Below are 12,849 nucleotides of genomic sequence, written 5' to 3' on the forward strand. Positions count from 1 at the left end.
ACATGATTTTCACTTCTGCAAACTCAGATGTGCTCAGTTTTGGGGATTCTGAATTTAAGAATGTTAGTCTTTCTGTGACACAGAACTACATGTCCCTTAAGTCATTGAATTGCAAAGCCTAGGAACTTATGACTGTAGTAACTCAGTATGTGGGTCCTTGTTAATCTGTGTAAATTTATTTACATTCACCATCTTAGAAGTGTGGATGTAGGACATGGCAAGCAAGTCCTACAGTACCTCATACTGTGAGGTGTGGCTGACCCTCAGCCATCACACAGCAACTTGTTGGCCTCTGGGGATGTCCTCCCTCTTGGATTGGGAAAGCAAGGTTTCCCAGCCAGTTGCAGACACAGAGCAGACTGGTTTGCTCAGGCACTTTTCCATGGCAACTACATACCATGTGAAATTTTTCATCAGATCCTGCAAGGATTCGCTCTGAATAATAAAGATTCTTTCTCCAGGACAAAAGTCAGATCAACTCCCTAGTAGACAGCAGCCCTTCATGTATTTCTGGTAGTTTCCTCAGCTTGAAATGCCACAGTTGTGGTACAGATCATGGAGTACAGCCTATCCATTGCCTCCCTGAGGGATGTGGGAGGGGCAAGGCAAGCAGAATAGAGGCTTATGCTTCTTGGTATGACCAGGAGTGCCACCAGCCATCCGGCTGTGTGGCAGGCCTGACAGGTTAGCTTGCAAGCAGTGTCCGGTCTTAAGACTCTTGATGGTTCTTGTGACCTCATGCTGCACCTGTGTATAGATGTCCCTTGGAGCTGCCAGGCTAGGATTCAGGCATGTAAGCCCTTGGGACAGCTGCCTTCTCAGTGGCGCCTTTGAAGGGAGGTCAAAGTGAACGATGTACATTTCCATAGAAACCATAAACAGATGTAAACATAACTTGGCTTTCAGCTCTGCCTCCTTTTTTTTCTTGAGGACCTCAACCTGCCATAATGGTTGTGGATCTTACTGGTCGCAGTGACATCGCAGTGCACATGGTATCTTTGAGACATGAATGGGAGGTACAGAGGCGTTAGATTCTGGTAGATTCAGCCCAGACCATCAGCCCAGACCACACTTAGAACCTTTATAGCTGACACGGAAGCAGACAATTTGGTGGCCCAGGCTGTTCCAAAACTGCATCTACAGTAGGACATAATTGTCAGTAATTGACAAGCATTTAAAGTTTTATTTACCAGTGCGGGGGGGGGGGGGGAAGCCATTGATCTTCTGAGACTTTCTTCAGATGATTGTAAAATGTTGTCTTGTATTTTATCACATGGGTTGGGAGCGGAACTGAGTGGTAAAGCATTTGCCTAGTGTGTGTGAGGCCTACCTGAGGTTCAACCTCTGGCATCTCAAGATGAAGGTTTTTTAAAGAAAATTACTACCCAATTCTAAAAGATGGTTGAGTGACCTTAGGGCCTGATAGCTTTAGCTCAATCTGTAGTACTCATATGGTAGAGGAAGAGAGCGACTCCATGAAGTTGTCCTCTGACTTCCACATGTGTCAACAGTGTACACACACATATATATACACACACACGACAAATGTAATTTTAAATATTACCACCTAGCTGTGCTTCTAAATTTATCCACAGTGCCTAAAAAAATTAATGTCAGGTTTGATACATCTATAATCCTAGTATTTGGGAGGGTCAGGAGTTCACAGGCATTCTTAGCTACATTGCTAGTTTAAGGCCAGCCTGAGCTATGTTGAGACCTAATCTCAAAAACAACAGAAACCGAAGCTGCCTATAAGACTTGGTCAGGAATTTTAAGTTGTAATTTCGGACATAAAGCATGCCGATAGACTGGAAGGTCTACCTTTGAATATTCGATAACGTAATTTTCCTTCCTACTTCTCATATTCATTTCATAATTTAAAGGAAATATAGTGAATTTTTTACTGTCTCCTCCAGATTACCTCAGCATGTGTTCTAAACACCTTTAATATGTATGGGCGTATGCACTTCACATGTGGTGGTCAGAGGACAACTTTGTGGAGCTGTCTCTCAGCCTCTTCCTCACCATATGGATTATGGAGATAGAACTCAGGTCATCAGGCTTGGTGACAAGTACCCTTACTCACAGAGTCATTCCATCATCCCACAAACATTCTATTTTACGTGCATTGCATTACATGCAAACAGGAAAATGTTAGGATTCTGATTGCTTCACCAATAGGCTGACTAATAATTATCTTGTGGTTTCATATTTTCTGGTATAAAATAAATGTTCAGCAGTGATTTTCTCAGAGTTCCTTTAGGTTTAGGAATTTAGATTTAAAGTTCTTCCAAACGTTGCAGGCAGAAGCCAGTACCTGACATGGCTTAAGACTGTTACAGTGTTACTCTCACGGATGCAGGAGTGAACCCAATAAGACTCTTGTCAAGTATTTAGAGTGTTGCAGCACAAGGAGCCTTTAATCCCAGAACTCGGGAGGCAGAGGCAGGCAAATCTCTGGTTTTGAGGTTTTTGGTCTACAGAAGACCTAGTTCCAGGCGATCCAGGTATTCAAAGTAAAACTGTGTCTTGAAAACTAAAAAAAAAAAAAAAAAAAAAAAAAAGAAAGAAAGAAAGAAAAAAAGAAAAAGAAAAAAAAAATAAGAAACTCAAACAAAAGGACTTATATTCTAAAAACCAACCTTTTAGTATCCCTTTTATTTCAGCGGTCGTAAGGTTTTGGTCTTTTGGTCTAGACACATTGGGAGTCATATTAGTGGGTTATTTAGTAGTATCAAGTCTACTTCAGATGGGAGGTCTCCAGTAAAATTCATTTTGCTAAATGAGTGAACCTGGGCTCATTCCCATTCGTTGTATTGTTCCTTCTTGGGTGGCCATGATATCCAGACATCAAACTGAGCAATTTGAAAAACATTTCCCCTTTTCATCCAGCTTTAATTTTCTTTATTAATGTCTAATTCATCCTCTTCCTCCTCTCCTTCTGCAGAGCTGATGATGATCACAGGACTTTGATCCTGACAGAGCTCTACTCCTGAGATGCATGTCCAACCCATTCCATTCTCTTTGGCAGTTAAGCCTACTCACTATCTTTTCAGTCATTGTTACCAGTGGCAAAGACAGGGGTCAGAACTCAGTATACTGTTTCCCCTAAAATGGCTACTTTTCAAATCAATATTCTGACATCAGGAAGGGCACAGTATGTGGGCCAATATTGGTAAACTCCATTCACCTTTTTCTGGTGACTTTTTTCCGTCATTCCCTGTCTTAACCCTATTCTAGATTTTACTTTCAGATATAAGTATGTACCAGAGTTTCTGTACCAGAGGGCATCAGATTCCCAGGAGCTGGAACTGGAGCTGCAAGTTGTAAGGTGTTCAGCATGGACCCTGGGAACTGAGCCCCATCCTATTCAAGAGCAGCAGGCACTCCTAACTGCTGCATTCTTTGTAGCCTTACTCCCATTTTGAAAATAATTTCCACAGCATACTTAGTACTGAGAGACTTGAGATCCTCTACCCAGACACTACAGTTTCTCTTTTATCAGCCTGCTTCTTCACTAATTTCTCAGCATTTTTCACAAAAAAAAAAAAAAAAAAAAAAAAAAAAAAAAAAAAATCTCCATACTTAGCCCACACACATGGACTTTAGAATGTTACTAGGAAGCTGATGTAAAATGTGTATTACAATTGTCCTGTCCCACTATTTGAAAAACCTAAAAACTAACAATCTGAGGAATGTCACGTAAGACAGAGAATTAAAACTATAACCACCGGGTGGTGAGATGGCTCTGTGGGTAAAGCTGCTTGCTGCCAAGACTGGAGACTTGACCTAAGTTCTGTCTCTGGGACCCACATAATGGAAAGTAGACTCCTAGACTCCTGCAAGTTGTCCTCTGACCTCCCCAATGTCCACCATAGCACACCTGCATCCCTCCACAAAATGAACAACTTAATGTATGTTTACACATAGATTGTATAACAATTTAATGTATATGTTTGTTTAAAAATAAGCAGATATTTTGGTTTACTACTTTGATAATACTGAAGGCTAGTTCCTGAGCAGCCATTTGATCAGCATACTCTCTACAGTGCCCTACTCAATGCAGTTTTTTTCAGTAACAGGAAAACACAGGGTAAGAGTCTACTGACCTTAAGGCCAAAGTTGTTAAGGTCAGGTAGGTAGGCAGAATAGAATTCCAGTTGCTCTGGAGAGCCTACACAAGACTGTTTTACTCTGCCTCGTGCTGGAAGTTAGTAATTAGGAGTCTATGGTAGGCGAGTTTACAATTAAAACCCCTCTTCTAGAACAGATCTGACAAAGTGTGATCCCTCTCATGTTGATAGACTTTACTGCATCACATTTAACATTTATATTCTCTTAGATATTTTCAGACCACAGAAGGTAGATTCAATCTCAGAATCCCTCCTTTATGTACATATCAAAGACATTTTAAAAAGCAATGCAACTAAGAAAGAATGAAGTGTGTTCTTCACAAGAAAAATACTCAATTCACACCTTTGATAGTCAGTGTATTATTCCTGATTCTTTAACATTAAAAAATGCTGATTAAGACACAATTTTAGAATAAATTCTAAACTACTATGAACATGTCAGTTTAAATAAAAATTCAATTCAGAGTTTATGTAGGACATACATTTATTAACAGTGAAAAAGCATTTACCCAAAGTGAATGTTACAAAATACAGAGTACCTCCACAGTTGGGTGGTTTATTATGGCAGCATTATCTCTAACTACATAGAGTTGTATCTTTCTTGTTGGGATATTTTTCTCTCTATCTATCACTAACCAAAGTTTTAACTTACAAATAAATGCAAACAGAATACTTCAACATGTTATACACATTGTCTGCTCTTAATCTCTGGTTATGTTAAAACTAAATTATCCACTAAAATACCAAAACAATGAACTAGATATAGATAGCAAGCAGGACGCAAGTCAAGTAAACTAGCTTGATAAAGCTCGTGGGTGCCATGACTCAGCCCTCCACTGTACGCATGCAAAGAGAAAGCACGAAAGGGAGGAGAGTGCACTGTAGTGAGTAAGGCCTGGCTTGAGGTTTAAAATGAAGTTTGTTTGTTTTTTGTTTTTTTTTTTTTTTTTGAGCCTGGAAAATATATAACTTGTTTGTACATATAATATAAATTACTGGTCTAACGTCCCTGAAGTCTGTCCAGCTGGGTAAAACTCTGGATTAGAAGTTTTGCAAATAAATTTTAATGAAGTTTAAAAAAATAGGGTCCTAATTTAAATTAAGTAACAATACAATAAAAGTCCTCAGAGAAAAAGCATCTTTTGTTATTCACTGACTAGACATTTATATTAACCTATCAAATAAGTAAGAATTTTATTATTTATTTTGGTTTTCGAGACACGGTTTCTTTACGTAACACTAGCTGTCCTAGAATGCAATCTGTAGACAAGATTGGCCAGCTTCTGCCTCTGGAGTGCTGGGATCACAGGCCTGTGTCACTTCTACACAGCTGCCAGCCAGGGTTGTAAAGGAAACCAAATACGTTCTTACAGAGTATTAGAGGCAACGACTTACATTTAAGGAAATACTTGGAATGAGCAATCAGTCCTTCACACTACTCCTTTTCAAGTAGAACCCTGAGCCTGGCACTCATGGTTACCTGGCTCTGCGAGAGTACGAGAGTTGGTAAGAACAGACAGAATCAGAAGGCAAAGCACTTTTTAACATTGGTTTACTTAGTGATGTATCCCTTCGCACTCAAAACATATAAACAACTATTAGGCTTTGGTTTAAATTATCTCAAAAGGCATGTTTGTCCATAGGCATTAAAAATCTTCATGTTCTGTTACATAAATTTAGTTCTATTTATCCTAATTTCAGTTTGGTTTATTTTAAATTAATTAGAATGCTACTTGTCTGTACAGAAATACATATAAAGCTTTTTTAAAGTTTTAGAATGAGGCAACATAAGACAGGAGTTTCAACTCTGAAAGGTATCAATCTAATAGATAATTTTGTTAAGCTCCAGTTACTAACAATATCTAAACTTTGTACACAGTCCGAGTTAACATGTTCTAAGACCACTCCACAGATTCCTGGTCACCTTCACAATCTGCTTTATTCTTACACAGAGTCAACAGCAAGGACACTGCCATTACTTGGGAAGACTGGTCTAAGTCAGAGCTCTATAATAAATAAGAATTGAAAGAAATAAAGAATTTCTCAAATTCTTGACCACTGCTGTTTCTGAATAGTACTGTTACATAAAACAGCAATTTGCTGCATAGAATTCAACAAAATTTCCCAAAAGCATACTTTACAGATAAGATCAAACTTTATTTAAAACTACATTTTAAAGTTAACACACCAAATGTCACAATTAGGGGTGAGGGTCAAGATCATAAGAAAATAATAATAATAAAAGCAAAAGAAAAATCCCACAGTGTGTCAAGGTCCGAATCTGTCCAGGATTCAGATTCTAATGTTTTAAACTGCCATGGGCAGAAATTAGCACACCCATCAAAAATGCAGTGTCAAACTAATTTACATTTTATACAGATCAAAACAAATGTTTATTTAGTGTCTTTTTTAATGTGCTGACTATGTAAGAGAGTTAGATGAGTCTCTGAAGACATTTCATATACTCTGGGCTCCCACTGTTTCTGAAAAGAAGAATAATCGATGTTTTATAAATTAATGAATTAAAATATTACTTGCTAAAACTTACTTTTAAAATTCTTTTTCATAAAAGTTCTTACAATACATACAAGATCACAATAAAAAAGTGTGAAATTCCCTGACAAAATACAGAATGAGGATGTTTTTCATGATAGGAGGCAGAACAAATATTTTAAGAACTCCACTAAAAAAAAGAAAACTACAAAAATGATTAAATGCAGACAAAAGAAGAGAGGCTGGAAGGAAACAGCAGAGATAGCAACAGTTTCCTTGAATGGCAGGCACATGAGGCTGTACCAAGAGGGAGCTGCACCTTAGCCCACTAAGACAGGTTGTTGCTGCTTTGGATGCCTTGTATTCAAATGGGCAGAAATGAGCTCAAAGGTAAAGCTTTGGTCTGTCTAAATGTTCTGATCACCACCTCACTGACAAAAACAAGAGGGGAAAAAATCTTATATGATTTTTAAGTATTGATAGAGAATAACAAAAAGGAAATCCTTTGATGTTGATACGAGGAATGAGCATATATACATGTTTGTGTGTGTATATATATTTGGGAAACAAAATAAGACATAATTATTACAATTATAAAAGCAATATGTGTATTTATCTGAATGAAAATTTATAATGAAAAAATAGGGGTTCTTACTTTCTACATTAAAAGTTAAAAGATATTTAATATAATAATGACAAAACTCCCAAAATATTGTGAACAATGACAGAGGGGAATACTGATCTAAATACATACTTTTTACAGGGAAAATAAAAGATATTACATGAATTTTAAACATGAAAAATTCATAAAGCTAATATGTTAGCATTGCATTTAGTACTTTATTAAGCTAAAGATTTTAAAAATAAGAAACATAATCTTACATAATTTGAAAAGAATCAAGGACCTGAATTAATTGACAGAACATCTCCTTTTCCAATAGGAGGCTTAGATTTTTCTAGGAAGAAATAGTATATTTTCAAAAACAAACTAAACTGGTAGGATTATGATTTGTCAATACAAAATTAAAATTGGTAACTTACCAGGCTCTTTCAGTATCTGAGAATTTCCAGCTAATTCTGCAGTTTGCATTTCACATATTTCATTTGATAAATGGTTTTTCTGTTCTTCTTCTACCATTTTCTTCCTCAGCTCTGCCTTTAGAACAAAAATTAAAACTATAATCTTTCATCTCAGATTTTGATAAAGGCAAGCTGGGTTGAAAGAGCCCAGTACCTCTGAACAGACGGTCAGTTTGAGCGGCAGATCCTCGACTTTCACAAAGTCTTCCTCATCTGACTTTTGACTGATGTTACCAGATTCTGCTTCCTATGAGATAAGTTAGAGATAATAATAAAAAAAAAGTTAATGAAAATAAAAAATCAAAAGTCACAAGACCTTCTACATCTGCACCAAAATCTAAATCAATTGTCCCAAGAAATAAGTGGATTCTTACATAAAATAGTTTACAAAACAGGGTACATATGTACTATGAACATACTTTTTTTCTCCATTAAAAAAAGTTTACAAAGGCTGAATGAATAATTAATAGTAGTTACAACACTGAAAGGTAAATAACCAAGTGTTTGTTTGTTTGTGTCTCTTTTGTGGTACTGGGGACTGTACCCAGGATCATGCATATGCTAGACAAAAGGTCCTTCACCAACCCTTACAGTTTATGTTCACAGAATGCATCAGAACTATATTCAGAGTAAAATATTAGTAAGTTCTTTACTTACCATGTTTGTTAAGGTTCATATAAAAATATCAGTTGTAAATTTAGTAATTCACGCCTCCATTTTTTTTCTTCAACTTGAATTCTCTTCTCTCCCAAATTATCCCTTTCAATTTTTAGGGGTCTTAATATGTCAGCAGCCCAAACAGGAACTGAGGCTATCCTCCCTTCTGTACCCTCATCCCCTCTCACTCTTTTTCAGGTGCACACCTCCCTTTGGCAACATCTTTTTTGAATTTAAAAAAAAATTTTATGTGCACATGTCTGTCTGAGGATGTCTGGAACTAGAATTACAGAGAGTTGTAGGTTGTAATGTAGGTGCTGGGAATTGAACCCAGATCATCTGGAGGAGCAGCCAGTGCTCTTAACCACTGAGCCATCTCTACAGGTCCCAGACATCCCTTCAGAGAACATAGTACTAATCATTTCACTGTTTTGTGAAAAAAACAGATCCAGCATGGATCTCTGCCTAAAAATTCAAACTCAAAAACCCTTGTAATCTAGGTTTGAGGTATTATCAATAGAAAATCTATAGTAATTTTATATTCATCAAATGATAGTATGAATAAATCAAGCTGGGTGTAGCAGCACATGACTTTAATCTTAGCACTCAGAAGGCAAAGGCAAGCAGGTCTGAGTTTGAGGCCAGTTTGCTCTATATAGCGAGCTCCAGGCTAGTAGAAATATATAGGGACCACATGTCTCAAAGACGAACAAACAAGAGTAAATTTGGGTGGGGGCCCATGAGATGGCTCAGCTGGCATCTGCTGCTAAGCCTGAGTTCAACTCCCCAGACCCACACTGAGGATGAGGGAACAAACTCCTGCAAGACCTCTGTCCTTCACACATAATATGGCACATGCACACACACACACACTCTCTCTCTCAACTAATTAATTAAATCTAATAAAATATTTTGAAAGGGGCTGGAGAAATGACTCAGTGGTTAACCTCACTTATAGAGGACTCCGATCAATTCTCTACACAGTGGCTCACAGCCATCTACAACTCCAATTCCAGGGGAATCCAATGCCCACTTCCTACTTCTATTGGCTCTTGAACACACACTGTGCACATGCATATACTCAAGACACATACACATAAAATAGATAAATATTGCAAAATGTGTAATGATTAAATCAAACAATTTTCAGAGCTTTGAATACTTAAATGTACATAGCATAAAAACAAAGCAGCTTAAAAGTGTAAGTTTCTACTGATGTTTTTGAAACATTCCCTTTCTGACGAATCTGTAAGCGATAACTATGAAAATATCTTTAAGAAAATAGATTTTAATTTATAAAAAAAGAACTGAAGGCTAAGCCTGTAACTGCAGCACTCAGACAGAGGCAAGAGGAACACCTAAAGTTCTAGGCTAGTCTGTCTACCTATCAAGTTCCAGATTGGCCCAATACACATAACAAACTCCTCAAGAAACCAAATCAAACAACAAGAAGAGAGGGATCCATTATACCCACTGGGGTCAAAATATTATGCTACAAACTCTTCATTTCTGCTAGAAAATTTTATATTAAAAATATGAGACCCACACATCTACAAACTAAACTGTTTGCTATAAAATATAAATAAAATCAAGATTCGGAGTAAAACTAAAGTACTTTTTATTATAAGTGTAACTCCTTAGTATATTTTTATGCAATTTGCTATATACAACTAATGACTCTGTCAAACAGGTTTATATCATACCACAAATTTAAATCTTTAGGTATATAAAAAGAATTTTAAAATGCTCTAAAGAGCTAAGAAATTAAAAAAAGAATAGTGTAAGAGATTAACTGATTTATCATGTATCATGAGCACTTCAGATATGTATATGAACTCTCTTAAAGTTGTAACCCAAAACTAATGTTTTGGTTTTGAAAACTAAACCTTTCAGATTTTAAAATGGTCATTTAATGTAGTATCCCTTTAATATCAAAGTTTTAAAGAATAAATGATCTGACAGGTTCTAAACCTAAGCACAAAGTGGAGTTTTATTTATATATTCAATGCATTACTCTTGAAAAGTATACAGACATGCAGAAGCAAAACTATATGGAAATGTAAATATTACATACATAGTCATTCACTAACACTGGAGATTCAGTATCAGGACTTCCAGCCAGAGAGCTCTCGGGGGTCTCCTGAGCAGATTGAACTTCTTTGACTCGAGGCACTAAGGTTTCACTTGCAGTCAAGGGCAATGGCATAGGGTCAGGCTGTTTACATGAATCAGCAGTAGTGAGTGATTCCTTATGGGTAGCACTATTTAAATGTTGTTCATTTTCCAAGATATTGAGATAACAAGGTTTCACAGGAGAGCTGTCTTGATCATCTGCCATTAAAAAGAAAGTCTCAGCATTAGAGGAATGAATAATTTGTTCAATTTTACTCGTAACACTAAAGATCAAATATAAGAATGAGAGTAATGGAAGATCCAAAAGAAAAGATCCCAATCCCTTTTTCTTACTCATGGTTCCCAAGGTAACTGAACAGATTTAGCTAGGAAATTTTTAATTTATAAATTTCAAGGCCAACTGTTTTAAGACTAAAGCCCTAGAATGAATATTATTTTTAAACAAACTGAAACAAAACATACCCCTCCCATTTGTATCTAAGACATGAAACTCTGGATGAATTTTGCGTAAGGTAAATATTTGTCAAATATCTATAAAGAGGGTTGGGAGTACTAAGGAGACGCCTTATCAGATCAAATCACTTGCTTCTTTCACAAAGGACTGGAGTTCAGGTCCCAGAAGACACATCAAGTCCTTCTCAACCACCTGTTCCAGATGAGCTAGTGCTTGGTGCCCTCTTCTGGCCACTACATGCATATGATACATATACATATACTTAGGTACATATGCATTTTAAAAAAATGAATACACAAACATAAAAATAATTGTACTGGGCAAGAGTCTCACTCCTTTAGCCCCACAATGCAGGAAACAGAAACAAGCAGATAGATATCTCAAGTTGAAGGACAATCTGATTTATACAAAGACCCTGCCTCAAAATAAATAAATAAATACACAAACAAATATATAAATGAAAAATAATTGGTAGTTGGGGGCACAATATGGGTGCATGCACCTGCAACTCAAGGATGACTCAGAAGGATGGAGCAGGAGAACTGAGGTTATCTTGAACTCTATGAAGAGCTCAAGGCCCCCAGATGTCCTTCAGTAGATGAATGGATACAAAAATTGTGGTACATTTACACAATGGAGTACAACTCAGCTATTACAAACGACGACTTTATGAAATTTCTAGGCAAATGGATGGAACTACAGAATATTATCCTGAGTGAGTTAACCCAGTCACAGAAGAACAGACATAATATGTAGTCACTGATAATTGGACACTAGCCCCAGAAAGCTCTGAACACCCCAGAAACAACTCACAGACCATATGAAGCTCAAAAAGAAGGAAGGCCAAAATGTGGAAGCCTCAGTCCTTCTTAGGAAAAAAAAGTGTATAGCATCCTCTCAGAGTGTGGTACACCTGGACCTTAAATCATTAATAACTCAAGAGCTAAGAATGCAGCCTTGTGGCAATCCTTGGTATTTAAAAATCATTATGTTTAATCTTTGACACCAAGAAAACATTGACTATTTCCATGTTATGTTTTGTTTTACATGTACTTTATGCTCATTGTTAAGTAGTAAGTTTTCAATACATACTATCAAACCTTTAAAAAAAATCAAGTACTGACAAAAATATATTCATATGCTTTTATGCAAAAATGCTTTTAAAATCTGTATATTTATCTCTGTTTTTAAAAAATAAAGTTGTTAATTAAAAAAAGATCTCAAGGCCAGCTTGGGCTACATGAGATCCTGTTTCAAAACACTATACTAAATTAAACAACAAAATAAGAAATCAAGCGCCATTCTCTTACATTTTTTTCTTTATAAAATACCAGGAGAACAAAGATAGACCTCAGGTCCAAAATGCCTTGACACTCACACTAGTGACAAACGAAAACTACTTCTTTTACATTTAAGGACAAAGAAAATATTTTAAGAATTCAAAGTTAGGGTTGTTTACAATTCTTACTCTTACTACTTGGTTCTTGGTCTGATGGTACATTTGTACTTTCTGGTGTTTTTTCAAGATCATGTTGCAGAACCTAAAAGAGAAATAAATTTTAATTGCAAGACCTTAAAATACATGATCCCTATAGAAAAAAAAATAATACTGTATGGTTTTAACCAACCCCAGGGCTATAAAACAAGAAATATAACAGTATTTAAAATGTTTCAAGGAACACATGGTTAACTAAAACCGTTTGCTACTTAAATAAACATAAAATAATTTAAATGACTAGAGTAAAACAGATCCTAGAAGTTTTTACTATTTTTCTCAGGATCTTCTCTTAAAATTAAAGGATTTACTTGTAACCTTCAAGTGAATGACACAGAAGTCAGAAAGAAGAGGAGGATGAACAACATCAAGTGCTTGTAGCAGAGGGAGAAACAGAATCTGAG

General features: G+C 36.3%; 1 protein-coding gene across 18 annotated transcripts in view; it reads right to left on the minus strand.

Moving 5' to 3' along the window:
- Nucleotides 1-1,532: 1,532 nt before the first annotated feature.
- The window catches only part of PCM1 (pericentriolar material 1), a 92,894-nt gene continuing 81,577 nt past the window's right edge, over nt 1,533-12,849 (minus strand). For 8 of the 18 annotated variants that reach the window (XM_080928571.1, XM_080928573.1, XM_080928580.1 and 5 more), the window contains 5 exons: nt 12,410-12,491; nt 10,438-10,694; nt 7,861-7,953; nt 7,668-7,782; nt 1,533-2,536 (listed from right to left, as the gene is read on the minus strand). In XM_080928571.1, coding sequence (XP_080784697.1) covers nt 2,478-2,536; nt 7,668-7,782; nt 7,861-7,953; nt 10,438-10,694; nt 12,410-12,491 — 606 coding nt within the window. In that variant the 3' untranslated portion in view covers nt 1,533-2,477. Of the gene's footprint in view, nt 2,537-4,605; nt 6,617-7,667; nt 7,783-7,860; nt 7,954-10,437; nt 10,695-12,409; nt 12,492-12,849 lie in introns of those variants that run through there. The other 10 variants (XM_080928574.1, XM_080928566.1, XM_080928570.1 and 7 more) reach the window with 5 other exon arrangements.

Source organism: Micromys minutus (assembly GCF_963924665.1).
Source record: "Micromys minutus genome assembly, chromosome: 14".
Taxonomy (NCBI): Eukaryota; Metazoa; Chordata; class Mammalia; order Rodentia; family Muridae; genus Micromys; species Micromys minutus.